The sequence below is a fragment of the Dermochelys coriacea genome, chromosome 1 (assembly GCF_009764565.3).
Source record: "Dermochelys coriacea isolate rDerCor1 chromosome 1, rDerCor1.pri.v4, whole genome shotgun sequence".
In the NCBI taxonomy this organism is placed as follows: domain Eukaryota; kingdom Metazoa; phylum Chordata; order Testudines; family Dermochelyidae; genus Dermochelys; species Dermochelys coriacea.
Window position 1 is genome coordinate 19,903,185 of NC_050068.2, and position 27,746 is coordinate 19,930,930.

At 40.2% G+C, this 27,746-nt stretch overlaps 1 protein-coding gene across 1 annotated transcript in view; it reads right to left on the minus strand.

Moving 5' to 3' along the window:
* Window positions 1–27,746, minus strand: part of DLG2 (discs large MAGUK scaffold protein 2) — a 1,500,569-nt gene that overhangs the window by 524,947 nt on the left and 947,876 nt on the right. Inside the window, 1 exon segment of the mRNA XM_043504108.1 lies at window positions 796–846. Coding sequence (XP_043360043.1) covers window positions 796–846 — 51 coding nt within the window.

Sequence of the window (27,746 nt, forward strand, 5' to 3'; positions counted from 1 at the left end):
ACAATACAAGGTATCCATTCTAATACCACACACAGTTAATATTGATAAGAAATAAGTCTGTACAAATGTTGTCCATGCTTTTACACATAAATATTTATACATACAGGACCCTGCTTTTACACAGTATCAGAGGGGTAGCCGTGTTAGTCTGTATCCACAAAAACAAGGGAGGAGTCCAGTGGCACCTTAAAAACTAATGGATTTATTTGGGCATAAGCTTTTGTGGATAAAAAAATCCACTTCTTCAGATCTTATACCCAAATAAATCGGTTAGTCTTCAAGGTGCCACCGGACTCCTTGTTGTTTTTGTTTTTACACAGTTACTACAACATTAACATTTGAAAGGCTGTTAATTCTCTCTCTATAAAGCGCTTATCTGTGCTAAATTTCTTCTTTCCTCATGAACACACAAGAAAGTCAAGGAGGCTAAAAGTGAGGAAAGCTTTCCATACTTTCAACTTGCAAAGTACAAAGAAAATAATCTGTGCACCCAGATGTTCCATCACCAGATGGTCTTTTTCTAGTACTCAGACCTCAACACCATGTAATAGTTATGAATTGGAAAAGTGTTCTGGATCCTGACATGCAAACATGTGAAAGGCTGATGCTGCTGAAGTTCTTATATTTACAAACTATTGGACAAATCCTGAAGTCCTCACTTAAAATGGAAAATGCTATCTGACTAAGGAATTTAGAATTTGACCTTTCATGATATTATTTCATCATAATTTAATTTGTGCTACAGAAAATCAAATTTTCACTAGTTTCTATAATACAAAAACAATTCATACTTACCCTCTCCAATGTAATTTCTTCAAATTCATATTCGATTTCTGTTCCATTGACCTAAGAAAGCATGTAACAGAAAATGCATTAGCAGTGCATTGAAGGTAATTTGGCAATAAACCACATATTTTACTCTTGAATGTATACACTTATGTCCCATTACTTTGCAGGAATACACCTTTTCAAAATAGAAGGCCTGTCCTGCAAGCCTTCCATACTCAAACACTTGATTTGCCTCCCATTAAAGTCACTGGGAAAACTCCCATTGACTTGACTCATGCAGGATTAAGGCCAGAAAGCCCAGTTGAAATCAATGGTAGTTCTGGACATGGCAGACCTGAAAGACAGATTGCTGAGATGCATCATTTGAGTTTACTTATTAAGAGTCTATTTTGTGGACTTGACACAAATATTTAAATAATTTCCAAGCTGTACAGTTCCATGGAAATGCATCTCTAGAAGCTCTTGCCACAAATGGCAGAAGGATTATTAATTATTCACTGCCTTACAAACTAAAATACACTATGCAATAATATTGACTGCCAGATGAGAAATTTATTGTTCTTACGGGAAAAATAATTCACTGATAAACCCACTGAAATACAGCATCTTATTTACAACACTAATGTCCAAGCTCTACGATATAACCGCATTTGCTCCAACCCCTCAAACAGAGACAAACACCTACAAGATCTCTATCATGCATTTTTACAACTACAATACCCACCTACTGAAGTGAAGAAACAGATTGACAGAGCCAGAAGTGTACCCAGAAGTCACCTACTACAGGACAGGCCCAACAAAGAAAATAACAGAACGCCACTAGCCATCACCTTCAGCCCCCAACTAAAACCTCTCCAACGCATCATCAAGGATCTACAACCTATCCTGAAGGACGACCCATCACTCTCACAGATCTTGGGAGACAGGCCAGTCCTTGCTTACAGACAGCCCCCCAATCTGAAGCAAATACTCACCAGCAACCACACACCACACAACAGAACCACTAACCCAGGAACCAGAGTAGCAGCCGTGTTAGTCTGTATTCGCAAAAAGAAAAGGAGTACTTGTGGCACCTTAGAGACTAACAAATTTATCTGAGCATAAGCTTTGGTGAGCTACAGCTCACTTCATCGGATGCACCCAGGAACCTATCCTTACAACAAAGCCCGTTGCCAACTCTGTCCACATATCTATTCAGGGGACACCATCATAGGGCCTAATCACATCAGCCACACTATCAGAGGCTCGTTCACCTGCGCATCTACCAATGTGATATGTGCCAGCAATGCCCGTCTGCTATGTACATTGGTCAAACTGGACAGTCTCTATGTAAAAGAATAAATGGACACAAATCAGACGTCAAGAATTATAACATTCAAAAACCAGTCGGAGAACACTTCAATCTCTCCGGTCACACGATTACAGACCTGAGAGTGGCTATCCTTCAACAAAAAAACTTCAAAAACAGACTCCAACGTGAGACTGCTGAATTGGAATTAATTTGCAAACTGGATACAATTAACTTAGGCTTGAATAGAGACTGGGAGTGGATGAGTCATTACATAAAGTAAAACTATTTCCCCATGTTATTTCTGCTCCTCCCCCCCCCCCCCCGTTCCTCAGACTTTCTTGTTAACTGCTGTAAATAGCCCACCTTGATCACCACAAAAGGTTTTCCTACTTCCCCCCCTCCTTCCTGCTGGTAATAGCTCATCTTAAGTGATCACTCTCCTTACAGTGTGTATGATAAAACCCATTGTTTCATTTTCTCTGTGTGTGTATATAAATCTCCCCACTGTATTTCCCACCAAATGCATCCGATGAAGTGAGCTGTAGCTCACAAAAGCTTTATGCTCAAATAAATTTGTTAGTCTCTAAGGTGCCACAAGTACTCCTTTTCTTTTTTGCAAATACAGACTAACACAGCTGCTACTCCAAAAACATGACAGAAGATCCTTACAATGGACAAATGAATTACAAAATAACGTTAACATGCCAATTCATTTCCTCAATTTAATTTGAATATGAAAACATATTAAATTGTACAAAATGCAAAAGTAGCAAGAATAGGACTTGCCAGGCAAGAAATTATTCAATAAAATGTATGTTACTAGTTGAAGTAGTGGACTAGACACGGATTTTCTCTCCTTGTGCAAGCCCACTTAACTTCTCTTCCTCATCTGTTAAATGGAGATAATACCCTGAAGAAATGTCCTCTGGTTGTGCAGATTAATCAAGGTTAGTTAAGTGTCTTGTAAATATAAAGTGTAAATAAGTATAATAAATAATCTCTTAAAAGAACTGTTACTTAAAAATTGCTTACTTTCTCATTTTTACCATATAATTATAAAATAAATCGATTGGAATATAAATATTTTACTTACATTTCAGTGTATAGTATACAGAAGTCATTGTCTGCATAAAATTTTAATTTGTACTGACTTCAAAAGTTTTTATGTAGCCTGTTATAAAATTAGGCAAATAGCTAGATGAGTTGATGTCCCTCCTGGAAGACCTCTGCATACCCCTGTTTGAGAACCACCCTTCTAATGTATGTAGGTATTTCTAATGTGAACATTGCTATCAGGTTCATAAGTCTACCAAACAAAACCTTATGCTTTACTATAAAATTTTTCACTTGGTTTAATTTACTTTCATTAAAAGAATGCATATTGGCCTCAGAATTATGCAACAATCTCAGGTATCAATTTTTTTTTTAAGGATGTAGATATGTTTTTCACCTGTGATCCAAGCTTTGGTAAATCCTGAATGCAATAATATAGATTTACAACCCCAGAACCCTCCCCCACCCAGCCCCCCAAAAACAAGACACTAACCAAAAAAAATCCCAAATCAAAACAAAAAGATCAAAACCACAAGTCAAACAAAATATAGCGTTGAAGAATAAAATGCTTCAGTCATACAGTGTGTTGCTTTTGCTTATACTGTTACCTATAATACTTATTACACGACCTCACATTACAAGGTGGAGAAGTATTAGCAGAAACATTCCAATAAGAAATTTTGTCTTTTATGTTTATGGCGCTTCACTGTGTACCCGGACCACTCGCCCTGCCGTGGCTGCACCAGAAGAGAGGGGCCAATGCCAAGTTCCAAGGTGAATTCTGTCCTTCCAGGATTATGAGATGGAGGTGCTCCATGTTAAAGGGGACTGCAAATTTTATAGCTGATGCTTTGTCCTGGAGAGGTGGGCCTGAACTTCCCCAGGTCACTGGCTAAAGAGACCCTGCTCAGTTCGGTCTTGAAGGAGGGAGAAATTGATGAAGTGGGGATTTTCCCTTGTTATGGTGTATGTGAGTCTTACTGTTTTGCATGAATGCTGTGTGTGCCTCAGTTTCTCTGTGTATTGCACCAATGTCTAGGTGATGGGAATAAGCATGTGACACTTTTGTGGGGGTTACTCCAGTTGCCTGCATGGATTCTATGGCCACCCCCTTCGTAACCTCAGACCCATGAGGGGGATGCAACAAGGTGACTCTTGGCCCAAGAAGCGAGACAAAGGCTGGAGGAGGAGCAACGGGCAGAGCAGGGGCCAGGCAGCTGGAAGCAGGTCAGTCTTGGTGCTCGGGGGAGGACCAGAGCCCTGTCTCTGGCTCCCCTCCCCCCAAGATGGACTTGGCTGAAAGTCACTGATTTCTGTGATAACTAGTTCTTCCCTACACTGGGTTCCTGTCGTCCAATAAACCTTCTGTTTTACCAGCTGGCTGAGAGTCACTGCTGACTGAGGAATTGGGGTGGCAGAGCCCTCTGGCTTCCCCAGGAGTCCCGCCTAGGCAGACTTGCTGCCGGAAGTGCACCGTGTGGAAGGGAATGCTGAATGCTTCGAGGTCAGACCCAGGAAGGTCAAAGCTGTGTAAGCTTCTTGCCCTGGAAACAGTATGCTCAGAGAGAGAAGGCATGCTCCCCCAGAGTCCTGACTGTCTTCGTAGGGAGTAGTTCCAGAGCATCGCCCTGGTAACTCTGTGACAACTTTAGCATTTTAAAGGTTTCCACATAAAGATGTTGCTTCACTATTATATCGAAAGCATGCTGATATTGAAGAATTAATAGCTATTCCTAGGTTTTTGTCCTTTTTGACTAACAGTAATAAAATCAAAGCCATCTGCATGTCTCCGTTTTGATGAATATTTCTTTCATCTTAAATTATTTAGGCAGGCAGGGAAGTCTGATCAATGCCTTCAATTTATCAGTCTTGCTCTGTAAGGCTTTTCTTTGCTTCACTTCTTACAATCACTTGTCCTTTGCATTAAAATCTTACTAATGCAGCAAAACGGAGTGGAGAGGGTAGGGAAGAAAGTCTTTAAAAGTAAACAATCCTTTGCACAAAAATGAATGAAAAAAGCACAGACTGAATATCCAACCAGTATTTGCACACAAACAGGATCCTTATGACGACAGCCGAAGGGGATTTAATTTTATTATCACAATCTTAGCAGGAAAAAAAAAAGGTCTTCCATTCAAATCTCCTTAAAGCATGATTCTCATAGCTGATATCAAGTTTCATAACAGTGAAGGTCAAGTATATGGTTAATCTTGGTCTAAATTTTTTTTGTTTTATGTATAATTTTATATACGCACATAATTAATGTCCTCCAATTAATGTCTTCCCTTTTTCTCCTGACTGTAGATAGAACCCCTATACAGGAAGCCCCATCTCTGGTGACAATGTCTAACTAGGTCAGCAACAGCTGCCTGAAGAAATTGACACAGATAGTCCTACAGTACCATCTGTCTGTATCCATCATCTGTCTCCTGTCTTATATTTGGATTGTAAGTTCTTTGGAGTAGGGACCAACTATTTGTTCTGTGTTTGTACTGCACCTAATACAATGGGGTCCTTGTCTATGACTAGGGCTGCTAAGTGCAACAGTAATAAAAAGGGTGAATATATTAAGTAAAAGTCACAGACAGATCACAGGCAATAAAGAAAAATTCAGGGAAGCCTTTGACCTGTCCTTGATTTTTACTAATAATATCCATAATAAAATGGGAAGGGTCTGGACAGCTGCAGGGTGGCTGGAACCCAGGGGCCTCAGAGCTCCAGGATCCCCCTGTCCCACCACAGTGGCTGGGGAGCGGCCAGGGTCTCCCTATCCCACACGGTGGTCAGGGAACTGCGGGAGTACCCGTCACCTGCAGCAGCCAGGAGCTGTGGGCTAACCCACCTGCCTGCTGTGGCTGGGAGCTGCAGGGTACCCACCTGCCCATGGCAGATGAAAGCTGCGGGGTACCCCTGCAGCCCATGGTGGCTCGGAAGTTGGAGGACCCACTGCCTCAAGCGGTGGGGGTACCACACAGCTCCCTGCGGCTGTGGAAGGTGGCGGGACCCTGCAGTTCCCAGCAACCGGGGCTGAAGTCACAGAGACTCCGTGACTGCCAAGACCTCCATAACATAATCATAGCCTTAACAACAAACAACAAAGGAAAGAACGGATGTTATATCAATAGCTGGGTGAAACTCCGTTGGGTGAAATTTCTATTTGCAGGGGTTAGTATGAATCTATTTTCCAGTCTGAATATACATGAGTTTTACATCTGAATTCAAAGCAAAATTCACTACCAAGTTCTGCCTGATTTCAGATCCAAAACTATACTTCATGTGGCTTCCCCCTGAAAAAGTCAGTATTTACACATTTGTTTGAAATTCTTCTGGCTCTAACCCGGTCAGGGTTGTGGTTCGTAACAAAACCTGACACCAGGTATGTATCCTTCTGATTTCATTTCTAAAGGGTTAGCTGTAGTAAATTAAGGGAGTATGATTGAATGCATGGAACTGACTGATAGATGGCAGGTGTGAAACTGGATGTGACGCTGCACCCCATAATGCTTTATGGGAATATGCTTATGAATGTATATATGACATAACTGGAATATGTTTTACGCTACATAGGCCATGTAACGTCTCTCTGTAAAGGTTATGATCTACTAAATATATTCATCCTATTCGTATGGATGTATCATTTTTGTATTCAAAGTTATGAATATTGGCTATGTACTTGTTTGAGTTTAAGTAGCCTTAGTAAAGCATTTGGTCAGCTTCTTGAGAAAGGAATGTGCAAATTAAGTGTCCAATCAAGAAACACTTAACTGACAATGGATCTTGGAAGACTCCACTCCACATAAGAAGTCTTCCTGGAGACATTCAAAACAACATGTGGGCAATGGCTGCTGCCTGTAAAAACTGAGTCATGCATGGACATGTGACTTGCCCATGTGACTCCAAAATTCCATCTTGGAGCTGGATTTTGCATTGGAGAGAGGAGGGGGTCTCCACCCACAAGAGAAAGTCTATTTAAGCCCCTGGGAGACCCCTTGATTTTGTCTTCAGCTGGTTCAAGAGATAGCCTCTCCACCCCCAAAGGATATCCTAAAGAAACTGGAACAAAGGACAGTAACCACAGGGGTGTGAGCAATTGCTGGACCCAGGCTAGAAGGAGACTAGTCTGTAAAAGAAGCTTACTGGAAATCTCTGAGGGTGAGATTTCATCTGTAATCACTTTCTTACTGTATTAGGTTTAGACTTGCATGTTTTATTTTATTTTGTCTGGTAATTTACTTTGTTCTGTTATTATTGGAACCACCTAAATATTATATTTTGTATTTAATAAAATCACTTTTTACTTATTAATTAACCGAGTATGCATTAATACGGGGGGAGGGGGAGCAAACAGCTGTGCATATCTGTCTATCAGTGTTATAGAGGGCGAACAATTTAGGAGTTTAACCTGTATAAGCTATATAAAGGCTAAAACAGATTTATTTGGGGTTTGGACCCCATTGGGAACTGGGCATCTGGGTGTTAGAGATAGGAACACTTCTTAAGCTGTTTTCAGTTAAGCCTTCAGCTTTTGTGGGATGTTGTTCAGACCTGGGTCTGGGTTTGTACCAGGCAAGCACGTCTGGCTCAAACCAGGCAGGATTCTGAAGTCCCAAGCTGGCAGGGAAAACGGGTTAGAAGTCATCTCAGCACATCAGTTGGCAGTTTCCAAGGGGGTTTCTGTGACCCAACAGATGCAAGGATTTTATTTGGTTTTAGATGGGATTTGATGTAAGATGACTACTGATTTGCACACATGTGAACTGGTTGTGGTGAGTGTGCACTAGGTTTGTAAGTGTGAAGACTGTTATGGTCTGTATTGCATGAATTAGGTTAGAAACCAACCGCTTTCTTCCTATGTACAGTGTGTGTGTGTGTGTGTGTGTGTGTGTGTGTGTGTGTGTGTGTGTGTGTACATATTTTTTTTAAATAATTCGTAGGGATGTGGTTCACGACCATTAATGTGGAATTAAAGTTTAGAGATCTATCAAACTATGGCAGAAAGCCCTAATGTCAAAGTATAGTCTTTTTTTCTAAAGCCTCAAGGTTTAGAAAGCCAACATTTGAACAACACACTATAACCTTCAAATATCAGATATTCATAAACATATCTCCAACTTCTGTTTTGCTGCTGAAAATGAATTGCTAAGTCTCAAAAAATAAAAATGTAATGGACAAATTCTCTAGGCAGTTCTGAATAGAGCAAAATTAGACAAGTCATGGCATATCAAAGGAAAACAAGAACTAGTATATCAGAGTAACACAGATGAATGACTCTTGGGCAGATAACTTCCAAAATGCACACACCATCATGGATATAATTCCAATGAAATGCAAGCACAAGACATGTGAGCTAATATAGTATGTTAGTGCATGCACATATGTTCCCGGAGTGTCACAGACCCAAAGATTTGGGTCAGACATCCATAAAATATTCAATATTATGTATAATTACAAACCCATTATTATTATTAATAGTATTCATTTATATTATAGCAGTGATGAAAGGCCTCAGTCAGGATTGGGTACTTCTGGTACGGGATGCTGCACAATCACAGAAAGTCCTTGTCCCACAGAGTTTACATTCTAAGAAATGCACCTTAATTTATCAAACAAAGATATTCATACAGTTTATAAAAAACAGTAGCATTATCAGGCTGTTTCAGAAGAGAAAACCCTATACTTTTCAGGTGCCTACAGTCTATAAACATGATTAGCTCACCACTCTGTGCATCTGAGGTGTAAGTTACTGTAAGTAATTTTAGGTCCAGCCCTTCTTATGGTTGCAGCACAAGAGAGGAAAGCCAAGAGTCAACTCTAAGTTTCACAGCTTGACAACACTCATATATTTGAAGCCCTAGTTATTATTGGGGGATTTTTCCCAAATGCTTGGCCAGAACATGGTTAGTTTTGGTCAAGAGATGTATGGTAGAACAAGTGACTGGAAAACATCACTAGGGTGACCAGATGTCCTGATTTTATAGGGTCAGTCCCAATATTTGGGGCTATCTTATGTAGGTGCCTATTACCCCCCACCCTCTGTCCCCATTTTTCACACTTGCTATTCACCCTAACCGTCACTCCAGGGTCATTACCAATAGTGCCTTAGAACTGATATAACTTGACATTCTAACAAGCAAACAGGCCAAAGAAAGCCAACTCCTCCTCTGAGGTGAGCATGAGAGGAGGAGGAACAAACAGGTCAGAGTGCGTAATTACACACAATGGCTTAGACGTGGATAAATGTTGTCAAGCGTTTGACATTTAGCCCAAGGTATCTCACTCCACGAGGATATGTAATTGACCTTGCTTCTTTCCTCAAAAAGTGATTAGTTTGTGTGCTTTAAGGGGAGTTTTGCTATTTATGATCGTTTGAAGGCCACTAAATTAAAGTAACCTGCTAATGTTGGATGAATTATTTACTTATCAGAAATTAGCTGTGTTTTTAGAAGATAATGCTACATTTCTAACTCAATGAGAATGATGTTCTACCCAAGCTTCAAAGTACCCAGGATTCAAAGTACTCAGAAATGTTTTGGGCAGATAAATTCATAATAGCAAACTGGTACATTTATTGCACTTCTGTAACAGCAAAAATCTCCTAGTCTTGTGCTTTATTATATTAGATGAGGCATGTTTATAATCACCGAGAGATGCTCTGCTTATCTTTTTTTGACTGATAAATTAAAATACTGTATCACTGGGATGATAAAATATAAGGATGTTATCATGCTAATATTGTAGATAAAAAGGCATATGAAAAAGGTGATATCAAAAACATGCTCTTGGAATTTTATAAAGTGATATTGATATCTTGAGACTGTTACCCTAATGATTTGCCTTCATCCTTCTATTAATATTGACATAAATCAAAGCTTCGTTATGTTTAGTTTTATTTTGCAGAGGGCGGTGTTTTGGCTAAAGCATGAGCACATCTGCAGACTTTTGCTAAAAATTAATGTTCAGTTTTATGATAGTTGAAAAACACTGTCAAATTGATTATCTGGAGTGAGGAGTACTTCTATCTGCTTTTATTAGCAATTACCTATTACCAATCAGAAAACTAGTCCCCTACACCACCTAGGTCCCAATTTTCGTCTACACTGATTCTGTTTCTTTTGGCTGCATGGTCTTAGTAGTTGTCTTTGCACCGCATTCTTTATACCCTACAAGACTGCCAAATTCATGTTAGAGAAGTGATCATAGGGCATGTTTGTTCTTTAAGAATTTCCATTTAGCTGCATAATCTTTTTGAATTTCACAGTTCTAGCTGGCAGTATATGACATTTTTACATACTTTTGGGAATGAAAATTTAAAAGTCCTTCATGATTTCTGCAATCAAATCAATGGGGTCAAAAATATTCCTTCAGTTATCCTTTATCTTTGGCTGAAGTCCTTCACTAATCTTCAGAACTACTTTATGGTTGGCAAGAAATATGCTAATCTCTTTTCATCACTTTTTTTTTTTGTTAAGTAAAGTGTCTTTGCCTCTATCCACAAACATATAGAAAATAGTCTCCTAAATTCTTTGGTAATTTTATCAAGGACAACAATCAGTTTTCAAATATGATTCTGCTTTTTCCAAGTACTATAGAGAGCTTGCCAGAAAATTATCAGATCAATCCTCATTTTCAAAGAGAGACTGAGTGCATTTTTATGTGGTTCCTGTCCAAGATTCCAGGCATTTCTTTTTAATCTCAGCTTGTAACATTCCACATCCTTCTCCCCCAATATTTCCTTTAGGAAACAAAGAGGCAATTTGTTAACCCCCTTGAAGGGAAGAATAAATTACATATGTTAAGGCACTTCTTGCCTATAAAACCACAAGACAAGCTGTTATATAAAGATACAGGTGTGGAGGAGAATTAAAAAAACAACAAAGAAATACTCACTTTATGGTTCTTAAAAATATATATATACATGGCACCAAGTATAGGGCTCTCACAGGTTCAAAACCACAAATGCCTCTACCGGGTAACTGGAATCAACTCCACTGCCTCTGCCAAGTTAAAGAAAACTGATACTTGTGCATTCAACAGAAGGCTACAGTACACACAGCAACAAGCCTTTTCATCACCTACCAGTTATGGAAGAGATCATTTTGACCTCATTGCAAAGTTAGCAGGGTTCACAGAAGTTCTACCTGTTAGTCCACAATCTAATGATTTGCTGCTGCAGGGTCATTAACAACAAACTGTATGCTGCTCATGTGACTTCTTCCTTGATATGTCAAATGGGAGAAAGTTGAAGCCTTTTATTCAGTTGATCCTTCTTTCTTCCTCACTTGCTGTTTCTCTCTGTTTCTGCAGCCCTATGCAGCCCATTCTCCTCTCTCTGGAAACCTCATTCATTCACAAAATGGTTGGTACAACCCCTGTACAGTTGATTCTCAAATCCTTCTCTTTCCCCAACCACTCTCTCTTTACCAATTCGCACATCTCTAAATGTCTCCAACATCTCCTCCTGGATGTTCTGCTGCAATCTCAAACTAATTCTTAGCAAAACGAAATCTATTTTTCTTCCTAGTCCTCAAGCAGCACCTTTTCTTTGCACCCTCCACAACTCCCCATTGCTCAGTTTCACAACTTCTGTATCTTCTTTGACTTTTCATTCCTTTTCACACCATGTCAGGACTTGTGTCCGGCTTCATCCTCCTCAATATCCCCCAAATCCTCATTTTTCTCATTCTCCATCAAATCGCTAGCGTTGATCAATTCCTGCTCAGATTACAAGATTCTTCACCTTTCTAAGATGCCTGCATCTCACTACTTCTTCTCTATCCAATATCGCCAATAACACCATCTTCTCTCATAGTTCTCCTTAAATTATTGCAACTGCATCACCTCCCCATCTTGCATTCCTTCACTAACTTAATTTCACCAGAAACTTAACCCAATCTTTGAATATCTTTATTCTCATTTCATCGTAGTCTTTCCATTGTCCACCCTCCTCACAATCCCCTTTCCTTTGATTACTTTCATTCTCAGTTTTGCTCCTTCTTTTATGCTGTCTCCTCTGACTGGACAAGTTTCTTACTCCCTGCATGAAGACTGCACTATAATTCAGATTACTCCCATGCATCTCCTTCCAGGTACCCTTGCTACCTTAACCTGCTCACTAGTAATCTCTCCACTTCATCAACTATTACACTGGTTTTTGTCTTGTCTTCATTGTCTATGTTGTATGGATTGTAAGCCACTCTGGAGGATGTGTATTTCTTCATGTTTGTAAAGCACAATTAAATATACATAATGATGAAGAAGAATTTAACTCACAGCCTCACCATGACTACATTCATAAGAGCTTCCTCTACAACCCAACTTCAAATCATAGTAATTCTTTCAATTTCAAAAAGACATCTGTTTAAAATGAAAGCGGAATATAATGCAATATATGTCAAGGCCTAAACTTATAATAATCTCTTAAATCATTTAAATAAAAATGCTGAATCCACCCTCTATCAAAACTTGAGTTTCCTATACAAAGAAGTCACATTTTATCTAGCTGAATGAAACAACATAGGTACTCAAAACATAGTCTATTACACAGGCTTATGCTATTGAAACATCACTTAATGCATTTTGCTTGATGATTTCCTGACATCCCTAATATCCCTATATCTTAAAGCTCTTCTATCTTAGGATATCTTTAACTTACTTACTAATGGTCATTGCTGACTACTAAAACACACATTGATCACTACATTTTCTCAAATGGAACAGACACCGATTTTGTTTCCACAATCATGTCATTCAGTTCACACGCAGAAGCCATTTCCAGAAGTACATTCAGCAGAACTGGGTACTAGTTTTCTTTCAATGACATTTGGCCTTGGAAAAGTATTCAGAACTTTCACAGTAAAAAGGAAAGCAAGCCTCAAGTAAATGACTTTGTAGGTGTTCAATATCACCAGGTTCTCTTGTGTGCCATTCATTGCATTTACTAGACAGCTTCATAACAGTTTTCATTTAGTTTTCTTCACTCTGTTATGTACTTCTGATATTATTGATGCCCCAATGTAAGATTAAGCATAAACTTTCAGTATGTCAAGATCCATCACAATTCTTAGAGCACTATCCATCAGTTTTTCATTTGATTTCAAATGATTTGTTACAATGATCTGTTATATAAAACTGTTTCAGAAAAGATGTGAGAAGGAGACAGAAAGAATGAATTAATTTAAACAGAAAGGGTCTACTATACCACTCAAGGACAATGTTAAGATTATGACTGTTAAACAAGCGGCATAGCGAATCAGAAATCAATTCACCAAAATTGGTGCGTTGGAAATTAGGTCTCATTAATGGACAAAACATCGAGAGAATGGATTATTCCATCCATTGTCTTTTGGGAACCCTTAAAAAAAAAAAAAAGAGAGAGACTTTGGGAAAAGAGAAAAAAAAATTACCCTCACCACAGTTCCAGCAGAAGGACTGTTGGTGTGATACCAGAACTTGATATTCCAGTGGGGATACCTGATTATCATCACTGCACCAGCAAGGACTCCAAACTGACATATGTGAGATTCTACTCTGTTTTCCTCTCCCTCACATGCTCCTTTCTGCGCCCCCATCTTCCTCCAATCCTATCTCTCTGATTTTCACCTGATCCTGAACAACTGTACTGCACAGCGCTAACATGTGAGATGAGATGGCCCATCCAGTTCTGCTTGGCCTGAAGAGGACCAATGAATAAGAGGGACCTAACTAAACCAAACAGATAATGTCCCTGACTGGGAGATGAACCAAGGTCCAGAGCAACAGCTGTTGTAGTCAACCTGAAAACTTAAAGCATCCATCCATGACTGATCAGCCTCCCTGTATCCTGAGAACATCTACAAAAGCCATGTTTCCCCCATCTTTAATATCCTCCAGAAAAGGACTTTGATAGGTTTTGATTACGTTTGTTTGGCAAAAACAATTAATTTCAATGCTCTTTACCTCATTATGATTCTTTATGAATGCATCCGATGAAGTGAGCTGTAGCTCACAAAAGCTTATGCTCAAATAAATTTGTTAGTCTCTAAGGTGCCACAAGTTCTCCTTTTCTTTTTGCGAATACAGACTAACACAGCTGCTACTCTGAAACTTTTCCTTTTGTGAGTTTCAATCAATACATTTCTAACTCTTGGCATGAATTTTATAGTGTGTTTGCCATGGTACTAAGCAGGCTGAAGTCTCTATACATCAAACCACAAATATTGTTAAACCAGCATTAAATAATGTTAATTTGGGCCCATATATTCCATCTAAATATATACAACAGGGTTTCAAGGTCATTTTTGGTTTTTCTGTACATATCATTCTGTCATAAAATGTCCTAAAGACCCCAGGGCTATTACACTGATTTTCCTGAATAGAGATTGAGCCCCATTGTACCTAACAGGAAAAAAGTCTCTGCCCCCAAAGAATTTTCAGTTCATACAGAAAAAACAGGCAAGGAGGTCAGAGAAAGGAGTAAAATTCCACAATTAACAGACGGGTTACTGAGACATGGAAATATAAAGGCTCCAGCCCTGCAACTTGCTCCACATGGTTGGATCCATGCACCTGCCCAAATCCACAATGACTTCAGAATTGGTATTTCAGAAAAAAATGTGCTTATGTTATAATATTTAGTTAGATTTATTTTTAGGACTCATCTTAGACTGTGGGTGCTTTACACTAAAAGAAGAATTCATACATGCACATTACAACTAAAGGACGTTACAGTGTCAAAGGCCAAAATACAAAGTAACAACTAAAGTTGGGAAAGGCTAGTTAACTTTATTTTACACCTCTGTACTTCTGATTTTCATCACAAACAAGGTAGTTGATGAAAACAGGAAGTGCAGAAGTGTATAATAATAAACTAAGCAAGCCCTCAAAGTTAAGCAAAATTATCTAGATAGAGATAAAAATACAATATATTGATTTCAGTGGGTTTCTGTGCAGGGATAAGGATTTACAGAAATAGATCAGATTGCAAGATAGATGCCTATTTGAGCCCTAAAGCCAAACCCAACTCGCCTTATTTATGAGAGTAATCCCATTGAAGTCATGAATATTGTGGGCAGACTTTAGTCTCCAATTTGGAAGCAAACTGGACACATTTCAATAATATGAGCAGGATACATGAATCAAGCTTTCTATAGATGCTAGTATAAATGGATATGCAAATATCTGACAATGATACAAGATACTTTAACATAAAAATGCTTGAGTTTAAACAAGAAAATATTTCTCTCTCTCTATCGTGTTTACACAATGCCAGAAACAGGTTGTTTTAAAGACCAGGAAGCCCATATCTTCACTTTCTTCAATGCGGAAAGTTGAATAGAAAAAAAAATTAGTAAGACTTATTCTGACTTAGCATTTGAGCAAATGTATAAAAAAAACCAAACCACAGTGCCTCAGAAAGGGAGATAGAAATAAAATAGTATCTAGAGCAGCAACAGTAAATTATGTTTGTCTTCCTTTAGGAGGACTAACCGAGACAGGCAATATGGATTTTATCTTTTGCGGAGAATGAGAAAGCACTATCAAAACAGCATTAGTCTGCTTCCACTATAGGGTAAGATCATGAGGAGCATGAAAATACAAAAAACCCTTAAATTACAGGGATTAACTTCTCCTCTGTACCTTTCTTGCCAGTAACTCAGTACTTCTAACACAAACCCAGAGTAGCTATGCTTACTTCTCGTTTCAGTTACCACAGTTTAAATACAGAGTAACTCAACTGAATTGAGACTCAAACATCTGTTCAACACTAATTTTGTTCTGATCACATTATTGCCCAATAAAACTGATTGTAAAATGAAGCAAAACATAACACTTTAGTAGAAACAAAAAGGGAAGTTTTCTGTTCAGCTGAAGCGGAGCACAATGTGTCAGTTAGGAAGGAAGTAAAGATGCTTGGTTCCAAGAGAACCATACATATTACCATCTTGACACATGATGAAATATAGGAATAAAACCTGGGAAGCAGGTTGAGTATCTTAGCATAGGATACATAAACAGTGCACCTCAATGGAGTTTCTCATTATTAGCCATCTCCACTAACTGCCAAATTACCATATGCATACCATATGCTGCTTGGAATTCTATTAGTTTCAAATAGAGTCAATCTACTGTAGAAAATTATCAGATCAGTAATTCATGAAACTCAGATAACTGGTATATCCATGAAGGCTCTTCTTTCTCTATATGATTTCCTATGCGCAGATCTAGGCTGCCTGAACACTGATTAAAAGTATCATTTAAAATCTAGGCTGACAGGAGCACTGATTCATCAGTTCACTGAAATAGGTAGCAAACCTTTTTACAGTACAATAAAACACTCCAAAGATCAGTCAAGTTGGTCACAAGTAGAACCAACGAGCTTCCCAAAGTTCGAAGGGCAGATTTTCAGCTGGGATAAACTGTTCGCTGTCAGATTATGTACTATCAGGGTAGAAACTGCTTTCCCATTGCTTAACTTTTCAAGTTGCACTTTATAAAGTGAAACATAAATCAGTTGCCACTGCAGAAGGGAAAAAAATGTCCTTCAATCAGTTAGAATACACCTATACTTTTAGTGATGAAGTCCTCAAAAATTAAATTCTTCCATTTCTAAGAATGTGTTAGAGCAGGACTTTTCATTTCTATTCCTACAATTAGCTTGCTGTGCCACACTAGACAATAGTTTTCTCTGTGTTCCTCAGTTTACCATATGCAAATAGATGTAATACACCCGACAAAAAAGTGCTTTAACCATTGTGTGCGAAGTGCATTGAGACCCTCAGAAATAAGATCCTGTAGAAGGGCAGTTTCTTTTTTCCTAGGCCATGTCTACACTGCCACTTACTTTGGCAAAACTTACGTCGCTCAGGGGTGTGAAAAAACATACCCATGAGCGACATAAGTTTCATCGGCATAAGTGGTAGTGTGCACAGCGGCATGTTGGTGAGAAAGTTTCTCCAGCTGACATAGCTATGCCACTTGTGGAGATGGTTTTATTATGTTGACAGGAGAGCACTCTCTCATCAGCATAGAATGTCTATATGAGCGATCTTACAGCGGCACAGATGCATCAGTACAGCTGTGCTGCTGTAAGTTTGCTAGCATAGACGTGGCCCTAGACTGATAAGACAATGATGTCTGAACTGACTCTTCTTATGCTGCTGATATTCCAGTCTCAAAGCTAAAGACTCAGCAGGTGAGGGGTAGGGTGGGGATCTCAGTTCAGAAAGGACCCAGCAGATGGAGGCCTCCAGTTTGTCCTTCCAAAACAAGAGAGCAGCACTCTGGCACCTCTGTTTTTCCCCGCTCTTTGGTCCAAGCCAACATGAGGAAAGAAAAGTCCTGCATTTCAGCAATGCTCTAGACCTTCTTCTTTCACCTCTCTCTCTTCTTCATGTTGTTCCCCACTCTATACTCTGAGCTGTTCGGTAGGTGGCGCTTTAGCTTCAATGAGCCCCATCTATGCTCCCTTGGGGTCCAGCTAGTGTCACTCTAGCATCTGGTACACCACTCTATCATCCTGAAGGTCCAATGAGCCTCGCTACTCAGGTGTTGTGCGTCACTCACACTGCTGTCACTTGCTGCCGAGGCCCGTGGAAGCTCTGAACTCCACTCTGGTCATCTCTCCAGCCCCACCATATACCTGGCCTGGAGCCTGTATGGCGCAGGCGTGTACCACCCGCCACCCACCCACCTTGATTAACACCCCCGCCCACCTTTGGACTCTGGAATGCCCCCCTCTCCCACACCCTCACACTGCCTGGGGCTTCCTGAGGGACTATCTCAAACATGACAGAATTACCAACTTGCAATCATTTCTGCCAGGCTCCAGTACTAGAAACTTCAGTATGACATTGCTGCCTTTGAAATATAGTGAACAGCTCTTTCCAAAACTACATTAAAACCAAGTATATAACTAAAGTAATGATTTACCTGCACTTACTATAACCATCTGCTATTTTACCAAATTCAATTAAGAACAACAATCATATGACAGAGGCATTTAAAAGAAACTTATAGCCTGGGCAAACTTTTAAATCCATGTGTACTCCAGGAGTGCCATCCATCTTTATATCATTCGCTTGTCAATTACACATTTAATACGAGGAATAATAACCTGAACAAACATATAAAAATGACAGAAAACAAATGTATTTGGTGGGCTGAGAGGGCAGATGTGTTGCACATTATATGGTCCCTATTTGCAACTGGACACTTTGGATCCACTGATTTTAAGAGACCCATGCAGAGCCCTGTAATACTAACAACATACTTCTTGTTCAGCCATCAAAAGTGGACATGATATCAGAAAATGACCCAAAGTAGCAGCAAAAAACACCTGATCCAAACTCCCATGAACTTATGTCAGATCCAGGTCTGATCTTCTAGGCTGCCTCCAATCTCCAGTAGGCTGAACAAAATCCCAAACACAGATAACTTCTGCTCCAAATGTTGTAGCTCATGCTAACCAGCACATTAAATAGAATAAAGTTCTTCTGGATGTATTAAACCTGAAATTTAATAGAAAAATATGAACCTGACTCTCCTCAAGACTGGTGAATAACTGCTGATTGGGACAGTGTCTTGCTTAGTCCCCTGAAGTACTTCGTAGGCCAAAGCCCAAAGCATGACACATCACATATGCATGTCCTGTACTGTGGTTTACTTGGAATAGAAGGGCAGCACTCTTTTTTTTTTTTATGAACTATGCTCTTTTGCAGTTCAGTAAGCTACTCTTCCACCTGAATGTTAATGGCAATCTCTCTGTCGAACATCTGAAGAAGGTGTTTCTTGACTGAATCTGAAGGCTGGGGTTATTCATTAATAATTTAAGATGCATTTTTTCAGAATAAAAAGTGTCAGGGCACAGGTTACACATGCCTAGGAGATGCTTCACTTGATACATTAACAAGATGCTGATTTTTATTCTGAAGGCCAGATTCATTTTTAGTTTTGTGAGGGAGGGGATGTTTTGTTTTTTTAATTTAGTACTTACCAAAGTTTTATGTGTATAGAAAATTTAAAAAAGTGAAAAGTAGCACAATTCCCTTATGAAGTACTAATTTTTTATACTACAGAACTGTATTGAGTGTGATTTATAATGAAATTCCGTAATTAGTACTACCTCATGCTACACCCTTTGTGTGAGCACATGCATGGTGTTTCCAGTACATATGGTTTTCTCTTGAGTCTTGTATTTGGGTGTATTCTCCTAAAGCCACAGTTCCTGGAATCACATGATTAAGGGAACATTCCAGTTTTAATTTATTTATTTTAACTAGACATTTCTAGCTCTCCTAGAAGCAGCTCTTTGAAAACAGAGGGATAGAATTTAAGGCCTGAAATGTCTACCACATCATCTAGTCTGACTTCCTGCGCAAAACACGCCACCAGTGCCACCCGCCCCCACACACTAAAGCCTTAATTAGGTCAGATTATTACAGCCCACAGGAGACTAGACTATTATGTGCCACAGGCAGAGAATAGGAGGGACCGAGGTGCACCAGTGCCCAAGACCCCTTCAGTGGCAAGAAATTGATTAAGTGAGACAATCCTAGCAAGTGACATGCACCCAATGCTTCAGAGGAATGTGAAAACTTCCCAAGGTCACTGCCAATATGACCTGAGGGAAAATTCCTTCCTGATCCCACATCTGATGATCAATTAAACCCTGAGCTTGTGACCAAGAACCAGCCAGCCAAGCACCTGGGAAAGAGAATGCTTGGTGCCACCTCAGAACAGCAGCCCACCCCTTCCAGTATCCCATCTCCAGCTGTGGCCATCTCTGATGCTTCAGAGAAATGAGACAAAAAACACAACTCAGAGTACAGTGGAGGGGGGATAAATCCCTGCCTGATCCCTACAGGCTCCAATCCACAAGAAGGCAAACAAAGAGCTCCCCACCCCACCCCCCACCCCCCCTTTTTTTTTTTAAAAAATCTCATGGTTTCTAAATCAGACTAGTGATTTTGGGCAAGGGCTAAGAAGTTTTTGTACACTTGGCCCCAGCAGTATGTTGCATAGTTGGCCCCAACCCTGCAAACACTTATGACTGTGCTGCTTACAATTAAGAACATTTGCAGGACTGGGCCTTAATTGTAATCACATCTGGAAAAAGGCTTTATCAAAATGGAATAGGGGGAGTCTTATGTTTTGACAGGAGTACAGTCAGACTCAGGGTTAACCTGAACTCCTCTACTAAGGGGATCTCCACCTGTATCCTCTCTACCCCCAGTGCCTGTTGACTGAATTCTCTCCCACAGCACTACTCTGGGGGAGCACCGGGCCCTGGCTTTGAAACATACAAGAGCATACTCATTCCTGCTGAAACTAAAACAGGCCCCCAAAATGTAATTTAGAATTTGTAATTTAATGATTAGCCAGATATTTTGTTAAACATTTTCCTTAATTAATGGTTTGTGCTTAGGACACATTTATTGAGGGAGAGATGTTCAAAAGTACCTAAGAGCACAAACCTTATAGAAAAAAAAATCAATGGGGCATATGGATACTTTAGAAAATCAATTTGTTGGATACTTTAGACAATCTCCCCTTTAAAGTGCTATATTTTAAAAGAAAGTAGTATGACATTCACTGGTAGTGAGGTAGAAAAAACAACAGGCATCAGAGAACTAAAATAAATTTGAGTCAGAAATTCCTTTCTGTATTTTTGTTTTCCTTTTTTCATTTTTATATCCCTATTATGCTCTTAACGTTATTCTAAAATCAGGGAGTTCCATCAAAATCATGACAACTGGAATGAAGGCCAAAAATTGCATCCCTTTAAGATATTGTTTTCAAGGTTATTAAGGCCACAATCATGTGAACACTCATTTCCAGGATTGAGGCCTAAATCAATAAAAACATTTGGAGGCAGTACTAGATCAGCAAAGCAGAGAATTCTGTATTGAACTAGTGTGTGATTGCCTGCATTCGAATTTCAGAAGTTTAAGGTTAACTATAAACTGACTGTCCTTCTACTCATGCCAGACTCCAAGGGGAAGTTTGTTCAAACTGTTTATTCTCTGAGGATCAAAAAGTGCTTTAAACTGAGATTAACTAAATCCATCCTCTGAATATTCTTGTGAGGTGGATAAGTAGTATATAGAAATCACTTCAGGCACCGATGAAAGGTAGCTACCTCTGTGGTAGAGCCCAACAGCTATTTAGCAGAGCACAAAAAGACTACACCAAAACAGAAAGGCCAAAAAACATCTCATTAACGGACGCCATGCCGTGCTTAGGGAAATTCCAGATCAGAACATTTTAGCTCAGGATTTTAATGCTCCAATTACCTAAATCTCTATATGTTTGCTTAAAAGTGGTATGCATGCATCATAAAGTTCATGTTCATTAGTTATAAAATGCCATACAGAACATGGCACTTCACAAAAATATATTAAGCCTACATCTTGCACCAAAAGAGCCTACCATCTGGGGCTAGTTTGTGATTGAGCATTTATCTCTGAGTAACAGGCAGCATGCAGTTGTACTGACCCATGACGAGCCCTGAATGGCACTAAGTGGGACTCAGATTCTCATTGCTTTCTTGCCCACAAAGTTGGAGGGAAATAATTTACTGCAGCCTTTGAAAGGGTGCAAATCCCCCCCACACACACACACACTTTCGTGCTTTCTCAGCTCTCCTGGCTGGTGGGGAGGAGAGCCAAAACATCACCCAAGCCTCACACCTCCATGTCCCCTCTTCACCCACTTGCTCCATGTGGGTAGGAGAAAGCAACTCTAAATTATATCTGGGAAACACAGACGCACAAGGGAAAGGGCCTTACACTTCCGTGTGGTTGCACTGAGGCTAGGGACAATTTAAAGACAACAACAGAAGGAGACAGCAATATGAGGGGAAGCAATATGGGAAGAAAGAAAAGATTACAGGGCCAGGATACGTACTTCTAGCTCTTAATATTTTAACTGATTAAAAATAATATCAATACATCTAAGTGGATTTAGCCCAACAAGAAACATATAAGAAAGGGAAAGCAGCTAAAGATTACATTCAATCCTCAGATAAATATGTGAGGCTCCCCCTGATTTCAGTTAGTGATGTATGAGTTTATCCTGGATTAGGTTAGAACTAGCCATTTAGTACCTATGCAAATTCCTAAAGAACTAAATGAGGATTACTCTGCTTCAGGGAAACTGAGGTGACTCACACAGTTTTAAATGAATGCTTCTTATTATAAAAAGGAACTAAAATTTATAGCCAAAGAATACAGAATGAACAAACTCCTACCCATGTTTAATTGTGCTTAAGCTACTGCAGAAGAATTCATTTTGTACCATTAATGTCTCCTATCAAATTAATTTCCACAACTGAAGCTTGGCAAACAAAGGTTTTATGATTTCCTGCAGGCTGGAACTATAAAGAAGAATGTAAGTATGGTATAATAGAATAGATGGCCCTTCCCTTCCCTCTGTTCAAAGAAAGGCAGATTGACAAAAACAATCTGCCACATGGTGAAAATTTTAGGATTCAGAGTAGCAGCCGTGTTAGTCTGTATTCGCAAAAAGAAAAGGAGTACTTGTGGCACTTTAGAGACTAACAAATTTATTTGAGCATAAGATTTCGTGAGCTACAGCTCACTTCATCGGATGCATTGTTTCAATTTGCCTAGCTGAAAAGGGTTTAACAAGGCACTGATCAATGTCAACAGCACCAAAAGTTTTAATTAATCAATATCTTTCTGATATGAGAGAGAGAAATCAGGGTCTATAGAGTGCATACAAAGCACCCAAGAAAAGGAAAAGTGGTCTTTGGTGAACCACTGAAAACTTGAGACTGCCCTAAAGGTATGTGCAAAAACAACGAGGAGTACTTGTGGCACCTTAGAGACTAACCTATTTATTTATTATTTATAGCTTTCGTGGGCTAAAACCACTTCATCAGATGCATGCAGTACAAAATACAGTAGGAAGATGTGTGTGTATATAAACAGAGAACATAATAAAATGGGGGTTGCCATACCAACTCTAATAAGACTAATCAATTAAGGTGGGCTATTATCAGCAGGAAAAAAAAACCTTTTGTAGTGATAATTAGGATGGCCCATTTCAAACAGTTGACAAGAAGGTGCGAGCAACAGTAGGGGAAAAATTAGCATGGGGAAATAGTTTTTAGTTTGTGCAATGACCTATCCACTCCCAGGCTTTATTCAAGCTTAATTTAATGGCAAAGGGGCATTGCTGGCACATAATGGCATATATCACATTGGTAGATGTGCAGGTGAACAAGCCCCTGATGGTGTGGCTGATGTGATTAGGTCCTATGATGGTGTCCCTTAAATAAATATGTGGACAGAGTTGGCATCGGGCTTTGTTGCAAGGATAGGTTCCTGGGTTAGTGTTTTTCTTGTGTGGTGGGTGGTTGCTGGTGAGTATTTGCTTCAAGTTGGGGGGCTGTCTGTAAGCAAGGACTGGCCTGTCTCACAAGATCTGAGAGAGTGAGGGATCGTCCTTCAGGATAGGTTGTAGCTCCTTGATGATGCACTGGAGAGGTTTTAGTTGGGGGCTGAAGGTGACAATTAGTGGCGTTCTGTTACTACTTTTGTTGGGCCTGTCCTGTAGTAGGTTACTTCTGGGTATTCTTCTGCCTCTGTCAACCTGTTTCTTCACTTCAGCAGGTGGGCATTGTAGTTTTAAGAAAGCTTGATAGAGATCTTGTAGGTGTTTGTCTCTGTCTGAGGGGTTGGAGCAAATGCGGTTATATCTTAGGGTTTGGCTATAGACAATAGATTGTGTGATGTGGTCTGAATGAAATCTGGAGGCATGTAGGTAAGTATAGCGGACAGTAGGTTTCCGGTATAGAGTGGTGTTTATGTGACCATCGCTTATTAGCATTGTAGTGTCCACGAAGTGGATCTCTTGTGTGGACTGGTCCAGGCTGAGGTTGATGGTGGGATGGAAATTGTTGAAATCATGGTGGAATTCCTCAAGGGCTTCTTTCCCATGGGTCCAGATGAGGAAGATGTCATCAATGTAGCGCAAGTAGAGTAGGGGTGTTATGGGACGAGAGCTGAGCAAGCATTGTTCCAAGTCAGCCATAAAAATGTTGGCATACTGGGGAGCCATGCAGGTGCCCAGAGCAGTGCCACTGACTTGAAGGTATAGGTTGTCCCCAAGTGTGCAATAGTTGTGGGTGAGGACAAAATCAGAAAGGTCAGCCTCCAGATTTGCTGTGACATTATCTGGGATACTGTTCCTGATGGCTTGTAGTCCATCTTTGTGTGGAATGTTGGTGTAGAGGGCTTCTACATCCATAGTGGCTAGGATGGTGTTTTCTGGAAGATCACCAATGGATTGTAGTTTCCTCAGGAAGTCAGTGGTGTCTCGAAGATAGTTAGGAGTGCTGGTAGTGTAGGGCCTGAGGAGAGAGTCTACAGAGCCAGACAATTCTGATATCAGGGTGCCAATGCCTGAGATGATGGGGCGTCCAGGATTTCAATGTTTATGGATTTGGGTAGCAGATAGAATACCCCTGGCTGGGATTCTAGGGGTGTGTCTGTGCAGATTTGCTCCTGTGCTTTTTCAGGGAGTTTCTTGAGCAGATGGTGTAGTTTCTTTTGGTAACCCACAGCGGGATCAGAGGGTAATGGCCTGTAGAACGTGGTGTTAGAATGTGTCACCTGTCAAGAACCCTCTCCCTTTATCTGAGCACAAATAGGGCAGGTTTTCTGGAAGAAGTTGGTTGCAGTATGTGATGGAGTATATAAACCTCACACTGGAAAAAAAAAAGGTGTTAAGAAGCTGCTCTGGGCCTAGGCAGTCCCACCTTCTGCACCTGGTACATCTTAAAAAGAGAAGCAGAGTAACTCTGTGGCAGGCAGGCAAACAGGGGAGGTGAGGTGATCTAATCTAATCTATGCTCTGAACTGCTCGGAAGGAGCACTATGGGAGCTCTTGCTGCTTGAGCAGTGGAGACACTGATCTGACCAAGCCTGCAAAGGAGAGACTGGAGACCCCAAGACCCCAACCTAGTGCGGAAGCCCTTGCTGACTTCTGAAGACGTCCACATTATTTGACTCCTTATGTGTACCCCTAAAGGGGCAGGCTTAACTGTGTGACCTGGCCAGAGGACTGAGTTGCTAAAAGAACAGACCATTACACGGCCGACCAATAGTCAGAAAGAGGAATACCCAGGAGAAAACAATCTGCCCCACCCCAGCCTGACCACTAGGCAGCACTGCTGCTGAATGTTCCCTTTCACAGTGTAGTTAGCATAATTAAGAAAGAATGGCACTGTTACAGATGCTTTACACAGACAACTAGGGAGAAAGGCTCCATGCCCAATGAGCTAACAACTCAATGAATTAACGAGCAGGCTAGGATGAACAAGAAAAATCGTTTGAACATGCAGTGATATTCAGCATGTGAGTTGTTAGACACTAGTATGGGCTGAAATATACACATCATTTACATAAAAATATTCAAAATCATTTTAATTTCAAACAGCTTGAAATGGAGCCATTTCTAGAATTTTAAGGAAATCTGTTAAAGGAATTGATTTTTTTTTAATTCCTAAAGTAAATTTAATCAAATTGCTATTCACATGTTGTTTACCTCAGTTTTCAGTAAATGAAACGTTTCAACTGCTCTTTTAGTAACATTTTTATGATGTTTTGAATAAAATATTTTAAAAGGCACAATTTTTGTGATAAATGAAATTTTTTCAACAATGTTGGTAAATTTTCATGAAAATTTGCCTTTAAAATAACTACTATTTTTGGATGAAAAATCTTCTGGTCAAAATTTTTTGACCAGCATCATCAGTTACATATGGCTTTCTCATTGCTTTTTAATTATATTTTATCGTTTCATTGTGGAATGGCAGCTACCACAAGAACTGTGCTTTAGGGAGAAGAGGATAAGGGTGTAGCAGACTAGGCCAGAGAGTAAGGGACAAATAGCTGTAGGATGGTCCAGGGGTTAGATCACAAGACTAGAATCTGGGACACATTGATTCAATTCCCTGATTCTTTACCTGTGTGATCTTAGCCAAGTCACTTGGAGCCAGATTTACAAAGGTATTTAGATGCAGAGTAGGATATTCAAAAGTGGCTTAGTCACTTAGGAGCCTAAATCCCAATGACTTTCAATGGGAATTAGGCAATTAACTTCCTTAGGTGCTTTTGTAAGTCCCATTAGATACCAATCCTTAGGAACCTAAATATTTTTGTAAATCTGGCCCTTAGTCTTTCTGTGTCAGTTCCCCATCTGTAAAATGGGAATAAGAGAACAGCACTGCATCACAGGGGTGTTGTAAGGATAAATACATTTAAAACTGTGGGGTGCTCACTGTGCAGGGGATCTTAAATATCTAGACAGATATATGTGAAGACAGAGCAGAGAAGCAACCATGGAGATGGGAGCGAGCGAAGGGTATGAAAATGGAGGTTAATCATGTAATTTTGGCAAAATGCTAAGTTTGGGGAGCACACTGAACATCTGTGCTCATAAAATCAGGGTGTGGCCTGGCTAGAGCCAACAAGAGTTAACACAGGCACTGCACAATCTGCCCTCCCCAGCTATGCCTTCGCATCTACCCCTATAGTTTCATTAGCCAGCCTATTAATCAATTGGCAGAGTTGCCAGTTTGGGATGTATTGGCTTCAACATGATGAATGGTAAATGATCTTTAAGGCTAGACTAAAATCAAAATAATCTTTACTTGTCATTTTTCATACAAGAACTCCAAACGGAAAAAGCTGGGTTTTTTTTTTCTATTACACTGAAACACAATGGTTTCAACAAATCAAAGCGCGGGGAGCCTGTAGCGTTCCTACCTCGCAGCAGTAATTTTTAAAATCCATAGAAATATGTGAACCCATTTATTCTGATCTGCTAACGCTGCAGTGGTTTCAGCTGTGAAACACTATGAAAATCCTTGCATCCTGATTCATTATTGTAGTCAGGCTCACTAGACATATATTCTCATAGCTTCCCCATCTCTAGAACAGAAGTATTAATTCACCATGCAAGACTGTTTTCAGAGGTTCTCAGATGTTTTTTGTTTAGTCACCCTTTGGAGAGTCCTGTCCTACACATCTCCAGACCATGGAGGCAGGCATGGGGTAGGCCAGACAGCTAACATGGCAGCGCTGGAGAGAGCAGGAGGCAGGGGATGTTGGTGCTAGGCAGAGGGTGCTAAAGAAGGGGCACCCACAGTTCACTCTCCCCCTCACCCCTAAACACATCCCTGTCAGGAACAAGAAACTGGTACCCAGATGCCCCCACTTCTTACCCACTGCCAAGCCCTGCGAGACCATTTGCAGCTGCTGGGTAGGCTTAAGCCTCCTCCACCCTGCTGTTTTCTGACAGTGTGAGGCGAACCTGCAGTGACTCCTTCCCCCTCCTGCCAAGCCTGGTGGCCCCACAGAGCACATTCACAGGTGCCCCAACACTGTCTGCCTGCCTGACCCAAACTTGAGCAAAGCCCCTCCACAAACCTCTGCAAGATTTGCAGTCAGGTTATGACAGCAGTCTCCTGACCGCATCACCAGGCAGGGCCTGCAGAATGGAGCTGACTGAGAAGCACCTCTGCTCTATGCTGCTTGCTGCCCCACCAAAACCTCGTCACCGCCCCACAGCTGGAAAACCAATTGTTTAATACATTAATATTTGTAAA